Genomic DNA, 23671 nt, shown 5'->3' on the forward strand with positions numbered 1-23671 from the left:
CTGCCTTTGATGGGAAACACAGAATATCTCCACTTCAGGTTCTACTGTCCAAATCTTTAGTTCATTAACCATTCAATGTCATTGAACTGTTTTGTTAAGGTACTGGAATTATAAATACATTTTCTCTTTGTTCAAATTTTAATATCTAATATTATGTATTGGGGTAAAGGGACATAAATCAACATTTGAAAATCTCATCCTAGACCAAATGCTTTTCAAACCATCTGTGGTAAAAGATCAGGATTTTTATTTCCAATCTGTTATACACATACTTTGGGGGGGAGAAAAAAAACTAAAAATGAATTACTAGAAAAAAATGAAATAAAAAATTCAAAACATACAAAATACAAGCCCCAACTTAAAAAAATTAAAGAAACATATTTTTTTAGAGCAGTTTTAGGTTCACAGTAAAGCTGAAAGGGAAGTACAGAGATTTCCAATATACTACCTTCCCCCAACATGCATAGCCTCCCCAATTATCAGTATCAATTTTTTAAATTATATTTGACAGATATAAAATTGCTCTGTCCAATTACTTACAAGTTTCTTAGCATTCATTTTCAATTTCTGTACTTATTTCCTTGCACTGGTTCCAATCTAGGACCAGACCACACTTGGAGTAATATTGCCTCTCTCATCTCAACACAAACACTCACCTCCACCCTGTAGTCAGAGTCAATCCTGTCCATAAAAAAGCAAGAGGATACAGAATGACTTATGCTCTGCTTAGCGAAAAAGTCACGTGGGGTACATACACATCTGCCATCCTCAGATTTCCAATTCATAGAAGCCAATCCTTTTTCATAAGCTATTCACCAATCTAATACACCTTCAGGTTTATGAGAGTAACAGGATCCAGGAGTCTCATATATGCCCTTCACTTTGAAACCTCTCATTTTTTTAGGGTAGTTAAAACCCCTATTCTGGTTCTTAACTGTTTACATAATAAAGATCCATTTAAATGCACACAAACTACACCCTCCTGAAGCCAGCAGGAGGTGAACACGAAGATCTGAGAACAAACTTCTCTGTAAGGGTGCAAAGCAAGTCTCCCTTGTGCAATTGCTTTACAAATACGAAATAAACACTGGGTTTATAGGACTTGGAAGAAAAGGTTTATGGCTTTGACTGTTTTCCATTACTGGAAAATTTACATGCTGAAAAGTAGCAAAAACCAGTGCAAAAGAATAAACAGTGGGAGCACTTCAAGGGCTTGTTTCTTTCAAGAATCAGGAGTAAAATTGGGTTTTATTAGCTGTTTCATTAAGTTTTACTTTGAAGAAAAACAAACAGTGAAAGCATATGTGCAACATCTGATGAAAAAGGATTTCATTCTAAACAGTCTCTGTACAAAACTCATTAATGTAACATTAAATGTGAAGACTTGTCTAGCAATTTAAGGATAATTTTACTCATTTTAGTTTATTTATAATTTCTGACACAGTTTATTTAACATATTCTAATCTTTAAATCACCTTGTGTACAAAACTAATATATTAAATCTGTCTTTCCAATGGCATTTTGCAATAAATATCTACAGCAGCTGTTAAAGGCAATTAGTATATGAAGTTTGTATCAAATTTAACACCTAATATAGTAAGATAATACAGCAGGATATTGATAACTTGGGAAATTCATGAAAACAGATCAGTTCTTCTTAATTAGATGTCTAATTATAAATGTTTTCCTTCCACTACAAGTATACATTTTTAGAAAAGTCTAAATATATGTGCTATTACAATCCAGTATCTGAAATCTAAGCACCTAATATACTATGCAAAGTATTAAATTAAACACTTTTTTCCTTAGAGCAATTTTAGACATGCTGGATATTCATCATAATCCCACTGGAAGAATCTGCTCAATTGCTATTTTTCCATCTCAAGACTAGATGTTCATAGGAAGCAACTAGTTTGTTATTGGGGGGGAAATACATATGTACCAGTTCCATTGTGTTGGCTACATAATAGTGTGGGTCTCTGGAGTAGAGCAGATTAAATGTCAGCTTCTAACTAAATGGATGAACTCAATATTAAACTACAGGCTAGGAGTTAAGATGGTAGTTTTTGGAAGCAGATGCACCTTGATTTCAATCTTGACCCTGCCTCTTACATAAAGACTAATCCTGGACAAGTCACTTACTTTCTCTAAGCCTAAATGCCTCATCTAAAGTAGGAAAAATAATAGCTAATTCACAGGGACGCTGTATAAGCTAAATTAAATATTATATGTAAATAACAGCAGTGCTGGTCCTTTGATTTGGAGTCTCTCTTTTTTAAAAAATTATTACTCATTTTAATCACAGTAATATAGAACGTAATTTAAAAAGTCAAATGGCACTAAAATACACATATATATGTGTGTGTGTGTGTGTGTGTGTATATATATACATATATATATGTATATATATGTAGCCCTTTTCTTACCCTTTTCCAGACTCTGGTCAGTGTACCCACAGGCAACCACTTGCAACTTTCCTTATTATATCTCCTGGCATTCATCTCCAAATTCCATATATTTTATGTACACAGCTTTCTCCTGATACATCAAATTTAGATATTACCTATTTACTTTATTATGTAGATGATATATTTTCAAATTCAGTGTGACCTCAAAATTAAAATAAGATCATTAAAAAATGACGTCTGTTAAATTCATACATTGGAAAAAACATGTAAAAGAAATAGTCTCTCTCTTAAAAGCCTACGTAGCACGGCCGGCATGGCTCAGCGGTTGAGCGTCGACCTAGGATCCAGGAGATCACGGTTCGATTCCTGGTCAGAGCACATGCCCTGGTTGAGGGCTCGATCCCCAGTAGGGGGCGAGCAGGAGGCAGCTGATCAATGACTCTCTCTCATCATTAATGTTTCTCTCTCTTTCTCCCCCTCTCCCTTCCTCTCTCTGAAATAAATAAAAATATATTTAAAAAAAAAAAAAAGCCTATGTAGTCCAAATCTATAGTACTCTGCTGGTTCAGGGGGTCTCTAATCCTCATTGTATAAATATGAAATGCTTTCATTTCTTCCAATAAATGCACTTAACTCTCCTGTGTGGAATTTTCTTTCCCACATGGTAAGTGTGGCATGCTGATTGCATTAATGACCCCAATTTTTCACACTTCCCTATATTCTTGCCCTTCGGTAGTGCCTTCCCACAACTGACTCTGAGCTAAGAAAACTAAGAAAACTCAAGTAGAGATCCAAAGAAGTGCTTGAGTGTTTCTACTCTCTTCCTTTGGACCCTTACCACCTCGAGAACATGCTCGGGCTAGCCTGCTGGAACACGGAACCAAGCCAAATCATCCCAGCTGAGGCCATCTTCGTCCAGCCAGCTCCCAGACAACCCTCAGCTGATTGTAGATGCTTAAGTAAGACATCAACCTGGAGACATCAACGGAGGCTGTCACAGATCAGGAGAATGAGTCTGGCCAATTTGGAGGCTTCTGAGAATTAATAAATGGTTGTTGTTTTAAGCCACGAAGTTTTGTAAAGGTTTATTATATTGCAATACCTAACTGATCCTTAAACAAGTTGATTGCAGTCTATAACTTTTTAGATGCTGCCAGTTATTAGAACTCTAGCCTCCAAATAAGTAAGGCTCAATCTTATTAATTTTTGTTAGTTTTAAGATTTCAGTTTCAAAATCAATTTGAAGCTTGTTTTTCCCTGTAGTTCAACCCATATTCTCTGCAGCTTGGAATGGAGAAATGAAGCATGGTCTTGCTCAGGGAAACTCCCTTGTCCCTTACTACTTCTTCCAGGAGCCTATGGCTTAGGAAGGAGGGTCATCCCCTTGCTTAACAGGATGCAGCCACAGTCTTCTCGTTGGCTGTTGCTTCTCTGGCTGACATTGATTGGGTGTCAATGTCCCTGCATCTGACAGGCATGCAGCTGCTAGCTCCCTCATGGACTTATCTTATGGGCTCTTCAGAGGATCCTGCAGTTAGACCACCCCCTGGATTATTTACCTGGTCTACACAGTCACCACCTACCCTCTACTGAGGTCCCTTTACCTCCTGAGGTCCCTTTACCACCTGGCTGACAGCCTTCTTGAACAGGACAATGGAAAAATAGGTCCAGCCTAGCTAATCTCTGAAGAGAGAGTATTAAATAAATTAAACAGTGTCCTCTGCTCCCCACTATCACTCTCAACTTTGTTTATCCCCGCTCCCACAGAAAAGGGCAGAGCAGCAAGTCCATGGCTAAGCAAATGCTCAACTAGGCAAGAAAATGACCTCCCTGCTGACGTGTAGGCACCGCTCCCCCCATACTCTTTACAACCCCTTCTTTGGAGAAGAAAGGGGGGCTCTGGGAGGGGAGGGAATCGTTTCTCATTACTAACTCTGCACTTCTGAGTCTCATTCTCATATTGGGGTGGGGTGAAGAATCCCAGTCCTTCAGGAATGATTCCTCAGAACAGTCTCCACAGGCAGGCTCTGGCCCCAGTGGCTACTAGATTATTCACAGCAATCCAAATATAGAAAAGTTCATTACTTAGAGTTTTTTGTCTCCAGTTTGGGGCCTTAGCTGCAATTCTGGAACAAGATAAAAAGGTACCACTCAACACACTGTTACATGGTTATTTTAAAATCTAAAGTATGCATTAAATTCTACTATACTGCATATCATTATAGAAAAATTCCATTTTTACAGAAATACCCATTTTATTAAAAAGACTACCCTGAAGAGGTTATTTGAATGATGTTTATTAACTTTTTGTGTAAATTTTATGGTGTTTTCACAAATCCTAGCTCATCAATTAAGGAATAGAAGAGGAACACTGACTTTTAAATTTTTTTCTCATATTTTTTCAAATAAAACTTTTTGCCTAATAAAATTTTCCAGATAAATTGTGAATTTTTTTTCTGAAAAATCATATATTTAATCATTCATATTTAATCATTCAAATATTTGTGTGCCTACTTTATACCCAGTGATATTCTAGTTGCTTTGGGCATATCAACAAACAAAACAAGCCCTGACCGGGTAGCTCAGTTAATTGGAGCATCATCCAATACACCAAAAGGTTGCTGGTTCAATTCCCAGTCAGAGTACATACCTAGGTTTCCAGTTCAATCTGAGGTCAAGGCGTGTACGGGAGGTGACCCATCAATGTTTCTCTTTCTCTCTCTCTCCCTCCCCCCGCCCCTGCTGTCTCCCTTCCTCTCTTTCTAAAAATCAATGAGACTACATCCTTGAGTGAGGATTAAAATATATATATATTGTCCTTATAGATTGAGCAGGAAAAAAAAATTAAGAAATAAACATAATAAGTAAATTGCAGAGCATCTTAGAGGTGAATAGTAGTATGAGAAACATAAAATGTAGAGCTGGATTAGGGGAATCAGAAGTGTCAGGAATGAGTCTAGGAGGCAGAGGGACCAGGTTGTTTGAACTATTGAATAGGGTGATCAAGAAGACCTCAATAAGGTGACAAATGAGCAGACACATGAGGGATGTGTGGAGGACAAAGGGAGTTAGTTATATCAAGAAGAGTATTCTAGACCGCAGAGAGGCCAGCCACTTCAGAAGCCCTCAGGCAAGAGTGTCTGTCTGGTATATCTGAAGAACAGCAAGAAGTCAGTGTGCCTGGTCAGTTGTGAATGAAAGAGAGGGAAACTGAAGCTGAAGTAAGAGTTGATGGTGGTGTGTACCAGAGTGGTAGCAAGGGAGTGATGAGAAATGGTATGATTCTGGATATTATAAGGTGGAGGAATAACTCCAGTACTAGAACAACTGGAAAATGGAACTGCCATCTATTAAGAGGAGAAGGTTAATTTGGATGGAGTTGGGTGAGCAACTTTGGGAAAGGGGAGGTTAGGAGTTTAACTTTGGATTTGTTGACTTTAGGATCTAAGTGGGGACATCAAAGTAGAAATGTCAAACAAGAACTTGACCTTATGAATCTGGAATTCAAGAGAGAAGTCTGGGCAGGGGATATACAATTGGGAGTAATTTGATGGAATTTAAATGACACCACAGTCCTGAGCACAGTTAGAGAAGGGAATAAGACATAAGACAGCCTGGGCACTAATACATGAGGTTGTGGAGGAAAAAATAAAACCTTATGAATCTGGAATTCAAGAGAGAAGTCTGGGCAGGGGATATACAATTGGGAGGCATTTGATGGAATTTAAATGACACCACAGTCCTGAGCACAGTTAGAGAAGGGAATAAGACATAAGACAGCCTGGGCACTAATACATGAGGTTGTGGAGGAAAAAATAAAACAGCAAAAGAGACTGAAAAGGAGTGAAGAGTAATACAGGAGATCAACCAAGAGAATAAGGGGACCAAATGAAGGAAGTATAGCAAGGAGAAAAGAAGGATCAATCCTGTCAATTACTACTAAAAGATTAAAGAGTTACCAGCAATGAACATAGAGGTTACTGATGGCATTACACAATAATATTGGACCCAATGGCTCATTCCACTAAGAAGGAATTTTACTATTTAATGAAAATTCTTCTAAAACAAATGGGTTTTTAAACACTAGTCAATGACCCTCCTATTTCAAACAATCTATTATACAATGAAATGAAATACAATAAAATGTATTTACACAAATAAAAAACCTGGCAGAACTCCTTGAAGTTTATATTTTTTTAATTCAATTAAGCAAATGCATATAGAGGGCTTACTATGTTAAGCACCAAGGTAGAAGTAAGGATATAGAAACAAAAATTCCTGCAGCCAAGAAGCTTTCAGACTGCTGTGGAGAATCAGGCAAGTATACCGACAGTCACTATATAGACTTGTGCAGTCAATTTTACAGACATACAGAGGAGCACCTAAACCAAATTTGGGGTCAGTGTTGCCTATCTGAAGGGCGTGATACTTAAATTTAATCTTAAAATTATGTAGTGATTATGGGCAAAAGACTTAACCATACAAATCACAAATAAAGCTTCCGACTAACTAATAAACATATTAAAAGGTATAAAAATGAACTAGTTTTCAGGAAAATGCAAATTAAAATCACCATGTGGCCTCAATATGGAGGACTTCAAATCTTCCTCTCCAAAAAACAACCACTTCAGGGATCTGGCAATCTACCAAAGTCAAATAGCATATTAAGAAGCACTTATTCATGAAACATTGCTGAAATTCGGGTAAGAACAGTAGGAGTCTGTGGCTCTCCTGACTGGGGCCATTGCCATCCCTCTCCAGTGGTCAGGGTGGGGGCTCTCCCTGGACTACAGGCTGGGACAACTTCATGACCAGAGAGGCTCAATTGATCTGGAGCCCAAGGTGAAAAAATGCTGTCCAGCAGCACTGCCAGTAGCAAGTTTGAGGAAGCCATCTCTGTTGGGCTGAGCAGCAGACCAGCAATAAAACCAGAAAGGTAATAGGGAAATCCTGGAAATGAGAGCCCACAGAGAGGCTAGAACCCTGCAAATAACCCTGGCTGCCTTCTACCCACATGCTTTGGGGAAAACATACTGTCTTCATGTCCTGGGCTGATGGGGGGCTGAACACACACACAGAGGACATGGCAGGAAGAAGGCAGGGCAGACTAGAAGCCTGTCTGAACTTAGAATGTACATAATGGAATTGAGAGTAAATAATGGAATTAATATGTTAAATACAGTTACATTACTTTGCCCATTCACTTTGGCAGTGATTATACACTGAGTTATTGGAAGTAATGATTTTTATTTCAAAAGCAAAATATTAAATTTCTACTTAAATTTTTTTATTTCCATGTACATAATATGCTTATTAGTGACAATTTTAAGGTTTACTAAAAGAAATAGACATTTCCCACAGGTTTCTTAAGTATAATGGTGCTTTATGTGAGTAACAAATATATTTGTTGGTTTGAAATATTTAATTTTTTCTTAACTTTTATTCTTTTTCCTTTAGCTTATTTTAAAAAAAATTTTACATATCCCTGTATTAATAGTCCTTTTTAGAGAGGTTGTGAGCAAGTCGCTGCTATTAGTTTTTTTGTAATTCTCTGTGTTTAAGCCATCTACTATGAGTTAATGAGATATCATTTCTGGCCCCAATGCCACCAGATAAAGATTAAATATATTGTATTCATATAGTTTCTTGATTAGACTAAAGTAGATTTTTTTTTTTTTAGTTTATCTTTGGAGATTAGGAGAAAAATGCACTTAGAGCAGCATGCTGTGTTTTTATAATAAACACTGAATCAGTCAGTTACACTGGATTTTTCATTCATAATTTATTGTGTTATGATATGATTTGTCACTTAAGCATATGCAAATCTTAAGTAATCATTGCAAGAAGAACAGGTTGTTTCACTTGTGAATTAAATATTTTAATGCCATTTTCAAAAATTATCAAGAGTATCAGAGAAAGGAAAAGTATAATACTTTATAAATTTATATAGTAAAATTTAAATAATGATAGTAATTTATACTTTTACCAATTAAAAGCACATTCCTGCCTAACAGTAATGTTTGGATTCACTGGACAGGTTGGCAGGCTGTATTTCAAAAAGCCATATAGGAAGTTCTTTCCACGGGTGAGTTTATCAAGCCCAGGATCTGACCCTCAGGTTCAGAGAGATTGGAATTGAGCTGTCTCTCAAAGAAAGATCCACATCAAGCAATGTCAAAGGATATATCTATATAGATATATACCTACAGATATCTATATATAGAGAGAGATATATCATAATCCAATTATTAATTTATAATAACTGTAAATAGAATTGTCAAATGAACTGGAATGCTCCTGTCATCATGATGATTCATTTTTGTTTTGTAGGTGGGCAAATCACAATAGTGTGAGCACAGAATGAGTACAAATTCTCATGAGTAGTTGTATGAATGAAATATTTAATGGCATAATCTAAGAGTGGCATCATACATCTTGTTCTGCAGCAGGGGTAGTCTTACCATTGAGGCCAAGTTGTTTAAAATTTGCAGGGTAAGAAACTCACTCTTTGAATAGTGTAATGGACACTGCCAATGTTTCCTTCACTCTTTTTTTTTTTAACTTTTAATAACTGACCAGTCTCTCTTTGGTTGCCATGGGATTACAGTCAAATCTTGTAGACTGGGAAGCCATTCTCTCTCTCTAGGGTAATGTGCCTATCTGTTCTGATCTATTATGGGTTAATTTCATGCTTGAATTTAGAAAATGCTTATTTCCAAAGCCTAAGAGAAGACCTCTAACTACAGACATTATTATGACTGTGAATGTTAGTAAAAACAAAAAAAATCACCCAAATCACACTAACCAAATACAATTGTGGTTGTTTTGCTGAATTTCCCTAATATGCAGGCTTTCATGTTTAGGTACTTTTAATTAGATAAACAAGTGTTGCTATATTTCCCAATTGGGATTTCAATGGTTGTTCTTTTAAATTTATAGATTTGGAGGAAATTACGTATCTACAACATTGTCTTCTCTTTTAGGAACACAACAGACATTCACTTAAAAATTTTATTTTGTTTTTTGTTTTGGGGTTTTTTAAAAAAATATATTTGCATTGATTTCAGAGAGAGGGAAAGATAGAAACATCAATGATGTGATAGAGTCATTGATTGGCTGCCTCCTGCACACTCCCTACTGGGGACAGAGCCCACAACCCAGGCATGTGCCCTGACTGAGAACTGAACCACGATCTCCTGGTTCATGGGTCAGTGCTCAACCACTGTGCCACACTAGCTGGGCATGTTGGTATATTTTGTAACTCATTATTTAAATTAGTTGTCTTAGTACTTCTAGTACTTTTTAAAATAATTCTTTGGTGCTTTCCATGTCATCTGACATAATGAAAATATGTTTTCTTTTTCAATATTTATGGCTTTGTTTTGGTCATATTGTAGTAGTTACAATTTCTAGAACAAATTGTGTGCTCTAGCAGCAATCACATGTATTCCTGTTTTACAGCATCTTTTCATGCTCATGACATTCATATAAGTATATACAGGGCAGTTGTATTTTCTTCATTCTGTTCAAGATAACTAGAGCAAATGAATAAACTTAGGCAACAAGATAACAATTGACTTCTCCAACTTTGAGCTAGGACTGGAGCAAGAACCCAGGTCTTCGGACTGCTACAGTCCCATATTTCCATATACTCCGTATCTTTTTCTAAACAACAGATTTTACACAACATTTAATTACATAAGCAATCTCACAGATTAGATTTCTGTTGACCTCCAACTCCACATGACCAAAACTGAGCTCATCATCTTTCAACCTATTAGTTGAATTCTTTATTGTAGTAGATGACTCCACCATCCTCCTGGCTCAGGCCATAAACCTGAAGGCTTTTTACTCCTGTCTCTTCAATACTTAGACCTAATGGATCATTCTATCAGTTTATTTCACCTTTAAAAATCCCTCAAATTGGCTTACCTCTGCGTCCTCTGCCCTCTTTTCCCATTGCCACTGTCTTGGTTCAGGCCATTATTTCTGCTTTCTGTCTCACATCTTGCCTTCTGCCAACCTGCCTTTCACCCTGCCAAAGTGATCTTATAAAATGCAATTCCAATCCATTGAACCCTGGTTAAAATCCTTCAGTGGTTCTCCATTATTTCAGAATACAGTTCAGGCTCCTCAGCTATGCATACACAGCTCAAGGCTAAAAAAGTTGTACTCTTTTCAGTCTGGCTTCTTTCTCTCAGCATTACATCTATGCATAGCTTTGGGGTTGGTTTGGTTTTCTTCTGATTCTTCATTTATGCACAGCTTTGTGGTCAGTGATTGGTCAGAGACTATGCTCAAACATCCTGAGCAAGTAAGATGCCCACCCTTCCTGAAGGACCTGTGTGCGTGCGTGCATGCATGTGCGTGTGTTATTTAATGCTCTTTAATAATATGATGCTTCCAAAATAAATGAAATCTCTCAACAGAATGAGATTGTGTAATTCAAGATGTTATCATCTAACAGAAATTCACTCCCAATTCTCTGTTTAGCTCTCTACTTGATAAAATCCTAATTCAAATTAGGCTATTTGGTTACCATGAAATATAGTTCATATAGGAAAGACAGGAAAAATGCTTATTTCTTCCTTTCTCACCAACAATTTTCAGAACAAGGAGTTGATGTCCTAGATATTCCCAATGATGTTCAATGAGGTTTGGAGACTGTTCTGCTCTCCCATCTTCTATGCTCTCTCTCTTTCTCTCTCTCAACATTATAAACTCATGGACTTTTAAGATATTTAATGTGTTTCAAACAGTCGCATTCACTGTTATTCGCCATCTTCTGCTCCCCCTACTTACCCTAGAGAATAATACCATACAGACCAGTATAGTATATGTAGTACTGAACAGACTTTACTTGAGATTTCTAAATCCTAACTACCTTTTCATCAACAGCACTATTCTATAAAAGACCCTGAGTACTTCAAATGACCAGCTCAAAGTTACAACCATATATGGCTTCTGCATGCCATAAACTGTGCTAAACTCTTTCAATGCAAATCTCCTTTAATCTGCATAATAACCTTATTAGGTGGATATTTCTGTTATGCTTATCTTACAGATAAAAAAATGAAGTTTTGACATATTAAGTAATTTGTCCAATATTCAGCTAGTAAATGGTAGAGCAGGGATTTGAATCCAGATCTACCTCACTCTGAAGTCCATGCTCGTAACCACAATCATTAATTTCAGACAGACCATCATGTTAAACAATAGCTCTCAATGAGAGTGTACCACCTACCTGAAGGGTTTGGAAATGTTGGGGGTAGAGAAAAAAGAAGAATTATCCTGCCAGACGCCAACAGCATCCAGCCCCAGTGAAAAATAATGATTTAGAAAAATTTTCCTGTTCTGCATACCTTTATATATAGAAATTAGAACTGTTTTGACTACTTTCAGAAACTGCTTTCTTTTAAAAATTTTTAAATTATGTCTGGCTGGGTGTGGCTCAGTGGTTGAGCATCGACCTAGGATCCAGGAGATTGCAGTTAGATTCCCGGTCAGGGCACATGCCCGGGTTGCGGGCTCCATCCCCAGTTGGGGGCGTGCAGGAGGCAACCGATCAATGATGACTCTCTCATCATTGATGTTTCTATATCTCTCTCCCTCTCCCCCTCTCCCTTCTTCTCTCTGAAATCAATAAATATATATTTTTTTAAAAAATTATTACATGCTTCATTAATTCACACTGCGTTTCTTATCAATTTTGCAGGAAAAAAATGATGTTTCATCTTATCTATAAAGTTGAATTATACCAATTCTCTAAATATTGTTGCAATTCTTTCAATATTAAAAAATAAAATGAATGGTGCCAAAGTGATTTATAAGCAAATCTGAAAGTATGAGTGACAATATGTGTACTCTTTAAAGGAGCCTCTACATATTCAGATAAACAAGAATCTTTTTAAAAACAACTTTCAGGGGCAGGAAGGGGCAAAGGGATGTATTACAAAATTGTATAAGGAACCTTTTGGGGGTGATGGATATACTCACTTTCTTGATTGTGTTGAAGGTTCACAGGTCTATACATATGTCAAAACTTACCAATTATACACTTTAAATGTGTGCAGTTTACTGTTTTCTAATCGTATTTCAATACAATATTTTTTTAATAAAAATAAGTTTCTAGAGCCTAAAAAGTAAAACAGCAGTTTAAGTTTGTCTCCAAACAGTCCCACAAAAAGACTGACATATTAATAGAGATGGAAGGTTTGAGGGAAACAACCAAGTGACTGGTGTACAATTTCCTTCATAAAAGTGGTCAGGACTCCTGGAATTACTTAGCAAAAATACTAATATCCCAAATTTAGAAGGAAGGAATCTGTTTGCCTGAAGCCCCCTTTTCTAACTCAGATCAACAGTGGGTACTGAGGCAGGGCTGGGTGAGAAACTACAGTCACACCAAGTAGACACAATTCCAGACATCATCAACTGACCACACACAGCCCCCATTATTATGCATTACTGGCATGCTGGGTTTGGTCCTCTCTGTGTTTTAAAAATGTCTTTTTTAATTACTTGCCAACGTTTAAAATTTTAGAGAGTTCTCCCCCCAAATCCTTTTTTCTTTTCTTGGAAGATCTGGTAACCCTTGGGCCCAGGTTTCCAACCTTGCAACAGGCCAAGCACTCCGGTCAGCCACAGACCACAGGACTCAGTGTCTACACTGTCGTGTCCCTGGCAGCTTTATCCATTTACATTACCACACCTGGTCTCTGCAGAGTTTTGAGTTTACAGGCCTTGCCCTAAGGCTATAGTTTTTCTCTCAATAGTGTTCTGTTTTGTTTTGTTTTGTTTTGTTTTGGTACTATCTATGGGCTTACCCCCATATTAAAAAGAACTATCCTTAATTAAAGGTGCAATTCTCACCCCAAAGGGTAGGAAACTCCTAACTCTGCAGACAGTATCAGCAAACAAAAAGTTAGACTTAGCCATACCCTTCCCTGAAGCAGAGGCCAGAACAAGAATATAAACAAATCCTGGAAACTGGTTCATGGGGAACTAGTTTCAACAAATTTAGTGAAGAAACTTCTGGCAGATAAAATTTCCCTCCTGGAGATCTTCCCCAGTGCCTCACCTCCACCCCCAACACATACACAAACACAAATGCAGTCTAGTTCCAGCTCCCTCCCTAACCTTCTCCCTCATTCTGCTAGGTCACAGAAATGGTAACAGGAATCTATATCATTCAGCCTCCAGGTTAAGATAAAAGAAAAGTTTCTTTTTTTAAAAATCAAAAAGGGTAAGTTCCCAAGGAGTAGCCACACAAATTTATTACAGGTCAAAAAGGGTCATAAATTTTCACCCGTTCAATGAATAAACTACCAATGATTGTGTTTAATTATTATATATCAGAAGTATTAATATTAAGATCAGGATGAAGGCAAACAGAACATTTATCGCTATTACATAACATTTTTTCTAATCAATTCATAAAATAATAGAAATATTACAAATACGGCAACAGAAACCTCTGTATTTGTAGATGACCTCACTCTACCTAGAAGATTATAGGGAAATCACTGAAATATTATGAAAACTACAAGGAAAAATCAGTGATTGAATAGTTACCAAATTAATATACAAAAATTAGCAGTTCTTTCATATATTAATAATAATCATAGAAGAAATAATATAAATAAAAATGCAAACACAATAGAAAACAAAATTATAAAATAAGAAAAAAAATCAGTAAAAACTGCCAGTAAAGTCATTATCCTGGAGCAGGAGATGCCCTAGGGGTGTATAGACCGTCCAGTCCGTCCCTAACTGAGATAGTGGAGCTGGACTCTACCACACCTCTGAACCATCCATGAGCCACCCCGTCAAAGCCTAGCTGACATATGACCCAAGAAGAAATGATAGCTTCTCTCCCCAGCGACACTCTAGACCCGATCAAGACATGCATTTCCCTGGCCTAGTTCTCAATCCCAGGAATCAGCTCAGAGCTGTTCATGAGTCTCAAAGTGCAGACAGGAAACAGAGCCAATCAGCAGAGAATCAAGATTCATCACTTTTTCAGGAATCAAATACAATGGCAAGTAGAGAAAACTCACTCTCTATGAAAGGGACTTCAAGGAACTCTTTAAAAGTTTTTGGCAGAGAACCTTACTAAATACATGTGTGAGAATAAATGAGCCATTTTTCATTATTATTGAATAGAACAAAAAGAAAGAATGTTTCAAAATGTGTTTACACTATGAAAAAATTCCCAATTTTGTCAATAAAGGAAAAGGAAAAAACTAACAAAACAAAACAAAAAAATCCTAATTAACACAGTCCCCAATATTTCAGAATTTGTGATTGTTTGTGGTTTCGTTTCAGGGTTATCTTTTCACTCTCTGGACAAAGATAGCTTCCTAAGAAAATGAGTAGTGTAAACAAATGGTTAGAAGCTTCACAGAAGCATCTGTTTATATTCAGATAATTAATATGCTAAGCATTCTTATCTATTAAATTAAAGCAAGTCACCTAAAGACTTTTCTAGATAATACTTCATTAGCCTAATTATAATGAGTACCTATAGTTGAAGTAATGAAAGGGACATCTGTTTTAAAACATTCTTCAATTTAAGCCTTTTACTAAATCAAGCTAGCTTTCATACATTAGTTTTAATTACTAAGGGTTTACTTGGGGGGAAAAAATAAAAGAAAGACAACTCCATCAAAATAGAAAATAAAATGATCTGTTCTTACCTTTGAAGTTCTCCATTCCCAACCATCACCTATCTGCTGTGAATGTTTGATGAATTCTGCACAATAATGCTGGAATGTTTTTTCTTCAAAAAACTCATCTTCTTCCATACCAAATAATAACTGCAATATAAAAACTAAGCATTAGTATCAGCTATAGAATGAATATTGAAAGGAATTCTGCTAATTCACTTATTTCTTTAAACAAAGCAAAATTTGGAATATAAAATGGAAAACAATCTCAGAGCTATTCCAAAAACACACGTTTTGTTTCCATCTTTCTCATCCTATCTCCATTTTTTAATCAGGAGGCACATATCCATAAATTTAGTTTCAAAGTTTATTTTATCTCACTTTTTCTAAGCTAATGCTTCCAACCTCCTCCGAACTTCCTTTTCTACCTCCTACTTTAACTTTATGTAGATAGTATGACAGTGATTAGTAAAGCTAAGCTGTTCTTCACACTTTATTAGAGAATTCAACTAACAAATGTCTAAAATCTGAAAATATTTGTTTTTCAAGGTGTAATGTTATGATGAAGAAATGAGTTACCTACTTTACTGTGCTCCATAAATGCGACAAATCAAGGACTACCCATGTATTTGTTATATAAACCTGTACAAAAAATAAAACATTGTTTCTAGAAAGAGTATTTTAGAACTGGAGGAAAATTCACAGATTATGTCGTTCAAGTGTCTCGATGAGGAAAGATAGAACAAGAGAATTCCCTCATTCTCATTAGTGACAGGCATTGTCAGGACAACTGGTACTTGTTGACTGCTTACTTTGTCAAGTACTATGCTAGACACTGCATATTCCCACTTAATCCCCATGCAGTCCAAAACTTATTGTTTCCCCATTCGGCAAATGAAAAAGACAATGTAATCTGCTCAAGAATATAAATGAGAAAGGATTCAAACCTCAGTTGGGCTCCAGGGCCAATGATCTGTCTATACTAGCTGAGTCCTAGTCCAGTGTTCTTTCTGAGTATTCACATTTATATGACCTATATAAGAATTTGTTCATCCAACAAATATAATATTTACTAATATAATAATATAATAAATATAATATATTATAATAATATAATATAATATTCACTGTGCATAGGTAAAAGTTAGATATACAAAAATGAAAAATATATATAGTCCTTGCCTTATATGAACTCATATTGTAATAAAGGGAGATAAGCAATAAAAATAATTACAGTAGAAACTCTCTTAACTAACCTCCATTCAACCAACTTTGCCATGTTAATAAGCAAATATCCATTCCCTCTATAAAATGACTAATATCTACAGCATTCTGATCATAAAGCAACCTCTACTCCCCTCAGTGAGGGTGTGTTCATAAACCACATTCTTGTATTATAAGTATACTTTAATGAAATGCTACACTAACCAAACCAATAAAATGTAATTTAAAAACACAGACAACTATTACTTCTAAGATTTTATGCCTTGGAAAGACTTTATAAAATAAGTCTCCGTTAGAAAAGCAAACTACTATTGAACTAGATATGGACAATGCAACTGAAAATTGGTGGTGGGGCAAGGATCATACAAAGCTATGACTGCACTCATACAAAGCTGCACTCAGATTGCTGCACAAGTGGCTTAAGTTCTTTCACTTAAATGTAAACTTTCATTTCAAACAAAAAGCTAGAGGATGCATTCTGGGTTCAGTTTAATCAAGAATGAACAATGAATTCCAATCAAGTACCCATACGGAAAGAAATGCCTTGGACATATATGAAAAAAAATGCAAATGAATGTCTTTATATGCTTTAAGTTGAAATAAAATGTTTTAAGTATGCATGTATTTTTAACATAAAAGTACTATTCTTTTTTTAATTTAGTAAAAGATTCATCAGAATAAAGAAAAATCTAACATTGGCATAAATGAATTTTTACAGAAGTTTGTAAATTCTACTCTTCTGTAGAATATAAACCTTAAGCAGAAGATAACTTAAATGCTCCTTAGCATTTTCCTTTATATCTAATTTCTTGCTTATCCATAACATTTTTTGCATGTATTATTTTTTGATAACTTTACCTTTAATCAATTTCTTCAATTAACTGCTCAACTTTCAATTCTGATAGCACTGAAAAAGAGAACTTCTATTTAAAGTCTATACAGTAACGAAGACATGCACAGATTATAGTAGGTACAAGGATCCCTCACAAAGGAAGGATGGTATGGGAGGATGTGTGTCATGCAAGAGTCTGGACTATTTCCATAGGAAATAGAGAATCAGACCTTAGAGCTGAAAAGGTCAGAGTAATAAATCATTGGAGACTTTGTGGAGGATGATCTAAGGGACACAAGCCTGAAGGCAGGGAGAAGAGTTAGAAGCTGTTGCAGTGGTCTCGGTGAAAGGTTATAAGGATCTGAACCAAGGTAATGAAAGAATGCAGGAAGAATATGCATCTTAAGTTATGGTGAGAGGCCAAGATCAATTTAAGAGATTTGGAAGTCATCTGTACAAAAGAGGCAAATGAAGCCATAAGGATAACTATCACCGGGCTTGAATGAATATAGCAGATTCTTAACATGGCTTTTGGAAGATCATGAAAGTTTACATTAAATTTTGTATGTATGTGCTCTAACTATATTTTGGCAAAGAAAGATTCTATAATTTTCAACAGGTTGTTTAAGGTCCAAAAAGTTAGGAACCTTAATGCATAGTGAGAAGAGCAGTGGGTTGAGAAAGAAACCTTCAGAACACCAGCATTTCAGGAACCTATAGAAAAGGAACCAACAAAAGAGCTAGAGAATAGTCAGGCATTAGGAGGAGATCCTGGCAAGGGCAGTGCCATAGAACCCAGGGATGAAGGTCTCAAGGAAATAGAGAATAGCTAACAAATAATCAGCAATGTCAAAACAGAAGAGAAGCCCATTAATAAAGGGACTGAAGTATCCACAGAACCTGGCAATGAAGCAGGCAATGGGCAGTTTCAGCAGCAGTAGAGAGAAGACAGGTTGTGGTGGGCTAAGGAGAAAACTAAAAGGACAGAGTGAAAGCTTTGTAGACTACTTTTTCAAAGTGCTTGGTTGAAAAATACATACAAATTGGTGACAGAAGCAGTGCACAGGCTTGAAAGAGAATTTTGTTTTTCCCAAGGAAAAAAAATCTATATATATATGTTTAAGCTGAGTAAAGAGAGGGGTAAAAAGGTGAAAATAGAGAAGACAGAAAGTGACTGATGAAGCAATATCAAAGGGTTTGGGAGGAGATGTGGTCAACAGCACAGGAGATGGATTTGAACAATACAATGGACACCTTGCCCCTTGCAATGGAAGGAAAGCCATTTGAGGATGAATATCTCCTTGCGCAGGGGTCACAGGAGAAAAAATAAACACATGGACTACATCAAGCTAAAAAGGTTTTGCACAGCAAAGGAAACCATCAACAAAACAAGAAGACAACCTACAGAATGGGAGAAAATATTCACCAATGATACATCTGATAAGGGGTTAATATCCAAAACTTATAGAGAACTCATACTACTCAACACCAAAAAAAAAAAACAAAAAACTAAAAAGTGGGCAGAGGACCTGAAAAGACACTTTTCCAAAGAGGACATACAGATGGCCGATGGACATATGAAAAGATACTCAACATCACTAATCATCAGAAAAACGCAAATTAAAACCACAATGAGGTATTACCTCACACCTGTCAGAATGGCTATCACCAATAAATCAGCAAACAATAAGTGCTGTAGAGGGTGTGGAGAAAAGGGAACTCTTGTGCACTGTTGATGGGAATGCAGATTGGTGCAGCCACTATGGAAAACAGTATGGAAGTTCCTCAAAAATAAAAAATGAAACTACCTTATGACCCAGATATTCCACTTCTGGGTATATACCCAAAGAAACCCAAAACACTAATTTGAAAGAATATATGCACCCCTAAGTTAATTGCAGCATTATTTACAATAGCCAAGATATGAAAGCAACCCAAGTGGCTAGCAATAGATGAGTGGATAAAAAAGTATCGGTACGTTTATACAATGGAATATTGCTTGGCTGTAAAAAAAAAAGAATAAAATCTTACCATTTGCAACAACATTGAAGGACCTAGAGGGTATGCTAAGTGAAATAAGCAGAAGAGAAAGACAAATACTATATGATTTCACTTATTTGTGGAATCTAAAGAACAAAATAAGTGAACAAACAAAATAGAAACAAACTCCTAGATACAGTAAACAAACTGATGGTTGCCAGAGGGGAGGGGTGTTGGGGGATAGATAAAAAAGCTGAAGGGATCAAGAAGTACAAATTGGTAGTTACGAAATAGTCATGGGATGTAAAGGTCAGCATAAGCAATATAGTCAATAATATTGTAAAAACTATGTATGGTGACAGGTCAGTACTTCAATTATCAGAGGGATCACTTTGGAAATTATATAATTGTCTAACCACCATGCGGTACACCTGAAACTAAAATAAAATAATATCGAATGTCAACTGTAATTGAAAAATAAAATTTTAAAGAAAAGATTTCACCTAAATAAATAAATGTCTGTGGAATACTCAAGTGATGATATCTAACAGGCATTTTGACATGGATCTGGAACTCAGAAAAAAGAAAAAAAAATCCGGGCTGAAAATATTGATTGCAAATCAATATTACACAGATGATAACAGAATACATTCAATCACTGAGTGAAAGGTTACAGAACTGGAATAGAAAAAATGAAATTGTACAGTCAGAGAAATAGCTTTTCCAACTATATGATGACCCTGACATATATTGAAAGATATTCAATCAAAGAAAAACTGAATTTAATTCATAAAGAATACTAATATATCTTGGAATATTTTATAAATTTCAAACAAACCATCACTTAATAACAAAATTGAACTAAGTAAAAACAGTCCATTCCCTAAGCCCTCCAGTTACTTGAGGTTTACTGAACTATTCAAAATGTTAGTTGAAACATAAAATTTCACTCAATAGCCATAGTTTATTTAATTAACAGCACTGTGCCACTAGCAAGATGAGTAAACATCAAAGCACTAATTAATATTTGGTTGAATACTTTTAAAATTATCTAAGGACTAGACTTTGCTGAAGGATGTTACATACAATAATACAAACACTTATGGCTTGATTACAAAATTAGGAACTATACTATATTAAAATGACATCCATCTCAATTCAAACCATTGTAATGTGCCATAATGAAATATTATTGAATAATTATTGTCTCTTTGTACAAGTAAGAATATTTCACCTCATTAAAAATAAAAGTAAAGCCCTGGCCCCCTGGTCAGTGTGGCTCAGTTGGTTGAGTGTTGCCCCATGCACTAAAGGGTTGTCGGTTCGATCCCCAGAGTGCATGCAGGAGGCAACTGATGGATGTTTCTCTTTCACATCGATGTCTCTCTCTCTCTCCCTTCCTCAAAAAATCAATTAAAAAAAAAACATTATAAAAAATAAATAAATAATATATAAATAAAAATAAAATACAATCAACATTTTTATATGTACTTTTCAAGTTGAGTATTCTCTGGTCCCCTACCAAGTTCATAGACTAGTAGAGGCAGAAATTAGAATCTTAAAACTTCCAATTATGAGATGGCTGAAATTATGGTCAAAATGGAAATAACCACAACTTCAGCTTATTAAGCAATGATGTCAAAAATCATCCTTAATTTGCAAATGAAAAACCTTAGATGTGAACTGTCCACGTTTTCACACTTAAGCTATCTTAAATTTAGACTAGAGGTGACAACAGGGCAAGGGTGAACTCTCAGTAAAAAGGCAAATTCTAATTCTCATCTCATCCTAAACAACGAGCCTCTCATTTCTTCTTATAAGTAAAAGTTAGAAATGAGTCAGAGCTGTTTCCTGTCATAAAGTATGAGTTGTTAACACATCTATTTTGCTTGAGTCTCAGTCTTGCTGAACAACTCCTTGATTTTTTTTTTAAGCTCAATCAAAACCTTTCTTTAACTACTTCAGCAGAGGCTACAAATTGGAAAGGTAGAATAATTTTTTTCCCCACCAACTGAAAACAGTCTTTCTAAACTACTCGTTAGCCCTAAGACAAGACAGTGTGAAGAAGCTTATTCTGCTGCTATTAAATATACTTTTTCAGAAAAGCAGCCCCAGTGAATTCTAACACAGTGTATAATCATTGTTCAAATGATCCTTTTTAATTAAAAACAATTTTTTTCACTACCATGCTCCACATTTTTTATGTGATTTTTTAATCTAATGTGTGGAGAACTGATACTTTTTTTTTTTTGGTCAGAGACATTTCTTTTGATGAATCTATAAATCAATGTGTATCAGAGTCATAATGAGACTAAAACACTTCAAGAAATATAACTAAATTTTCCCAGAATTTAGGATCATTTGTAAAAATGTGATTATCACAGAACATACTATGCATACTTTTAAACATTAAAGATCATTTTTAACTAATATAAGTAAGCCACTTCATCTATACTTGTCCCTCCCTGCAACAATTTTACATTATTATAAGTTTAGATTTAGACTCTTTCCTAATAAAGCACACAATTACTACCTGGAAGGTAAACTCAACCCATTACCTTTATGAGAATTTGGCTTGAATTCATTTAATTAGTTAATCACTTACCTAGTGGGGTCCTTGGGCAATGGTCCTCAAATTTTAGAGAGCAAAGAAGCACCCAGGTTACAAATTTAAATGTGGAATCCTCGGCCCAGACCAGAAGGATTACCTGATTTTGAAGGCCCCAAATAAGCATTTATAATTACACCAGAAATACTTAGGAGGAGGAATAGTGCTAGAAAACTGAGACAAAAAATAGATCTTTTTGATGGGGCTAGTGAAAGGCCTAAGTAGGGCACAGCAAGCATGGCCCAGGTAATCTAATAAATAGGATAGCAGCAAAAGAGAGGATGTCTGTTCAGTCATGACAGCAGCTGAACAGGCTCAGTGTTCCCTTCTTGCCTTCCCACTGAAACACATATCCCAAGTCAAAGTTTAAATGAGATACAACATTGTATCTAGACTGGAATTAAAGGATCGTTATTGGTCACTGAGTTTGCTATGACCTCTGCAGCCAGAGCTCCAGTTAGGAAGAGGGTAAGAGGACATCTCACTGTCCCCCATTCTATATTTCCTTCAAAAAAAGAACCTGAGCTGCCCCCTCCCCCTACTGGTTTCCAATACCCATTGATAATTCTCTTTCAAGGCAGTTGTCTCCAAATAATATAATGTTTATGGCCAGAAGTGAAAAGTGAAGCCAAGTGGGGCATTGCATACTGTGATATAAAGTCATTTATACGGAGCTGTGGGCACAGGATGAGCCTCAGAATGGTTTCACCTCTACCCCTTCCCCCAAAATCTCAAAAAACTATAAATTATTTCAAATCACACCAAAATATTCCCCTCATTATAAACACAAGAGCAAAAGATAAAGCAAGAGGAAAGCAAGGACCTCTCTTGAGTACAGAAAAGATCTATCCTTCACATATTGGGTTGTTCCCCAACCTGCTCTCCAATCCAACACCGAGGCCTCTGGGTGTAGTGAGGGGGATACAGGGAGCTTGCACACTCTGACCAAGTCAACACCATCCCTATACACCTCCCCCTTCTGTCAAGATAAGAAAACCAAAAACATCAATAACAGCACTGGGCCTACAAGAAGCTCCTGCACCGTAAGAAAGACGAGCACTGTGCTAAAGAGGAAGAGGGAAAGTTTGCTTCTGAAGTGGGCTTACCCTGGGAATCAGGAGAAAAACTTAGAAATTACCTACTTTATGTTCCCAATTGAAAAGAAAAACGAAAAACCCATATTCCAGAAGCAAGAGGTGAGGGTGGGGAACAAGAGCTGAGATTAGAAAGGAAGCTGGAGAAGGAAAACCTGAAAGGGAACTCGAGCATGTAATAACAGTAGAGACAAATTCTGCAGTAGAGGCAACAGACGGGAGGGTGAGTGCTAGCGCAGGAGCTGGACATTGATAAAGGAAGGGAGCAAAGGGGATCAGACATTAGGAAGCCTAATCGGCTGGAGAAATGAATGCGACCCGAGCCTGCTTCACCAGGAAGCTGCAGCATTCATAGGCTCCCCGGGGGCAATGCTGCAACGGGACCTAATCCTCAAAGTGGGCAGAAAGGGTCATGATGGGTCATTCGTGGGAGAGGAATAAAAACAATAAAAAGGAAAGGTCTCTGCTTGGCGCATGCCCAGCAGAAGTCAAGATGGCTCAAAGGCAGATGCCTCTACTACGAGGCATGCACAGTAGTAACTAAGACGGTGACCATAAAATGGGAGGAGCCCACCTGGCAAACCGGTCAGATTGGACAAGGGACAAAAGTCCCCCCTCCCCCATGTGTGTCCTTACAGGAAGGAGTATGAAAGTTTTCCTGGTAAAATCAGAGAAGGCTCCAAAACATGGAGTCTGGAAGATTTGAGTTCCATTCCTAAAGAACTGAATTTTGAAATTTGAGTAAGGGCCTACAAAGTGGAGACAAACAAAGGCATGCTCAAAAGATGGAAGAGCTCCTGGAAGACAAGGCCTGAAAAGAGTGTACTAAGTTTGAAAAAAACAAACAAAAAAAAAGT

At 36.4% G+C, this 23671-nt stretch overlaps 1 protein-coding gene across 8 annotated transcripts in view; it reads right to left on the reverse strand.

The window, feature by feature from the left end:
• Positions 1–23671, reverse strand: part of ATG10 (autophagy related 10) — a 189972-nt gene that overhangs the window by 163032 nt on the left and 3269 nt on the right. Inside the window, exons 1-2 of one of the 8 annotated variants that reach the window (XM_081132579.1) lie at positions 15107–15165; positions 4494–4534 (exon numbers count right to left, since the gene is read on the reverse strand). Coding sequence is in view for 4 of the 8 variants with exons in the window: in XM_081132576.1 (XP_080988702.1) it covers positions 15107–15214 (108 nt within the window). In the remaining 4 variants the exon portion in view is untranslated. Of the gene's footprint in view, positions 1–540; positions 557–656; positions 705–4493; positions 4535–15106; positions 15227–16023; positions 16110–17158; positions 17208–23671 lie in introns of those variants that run through there. The other 7 variants (XM_081132576.1, XM_081132575.1, XM_081132574.1 and 4 more) reach the window with 7 other exon arrangements.

The sequence above is a fragment of the Miniopterus schreibersii genome (assembly GCF_964146895.1).
Source record: "Miniopterus schreibersii genome assembly, chromosome: 3".
Classification (NCBI taxonomy): domain Eukaryota; kingdom Metazoa; phylum Chordata; class Mammalia; order Chiroptera; family Miniopteridae; genus Miniopterus; species Miniopterus schreibersii.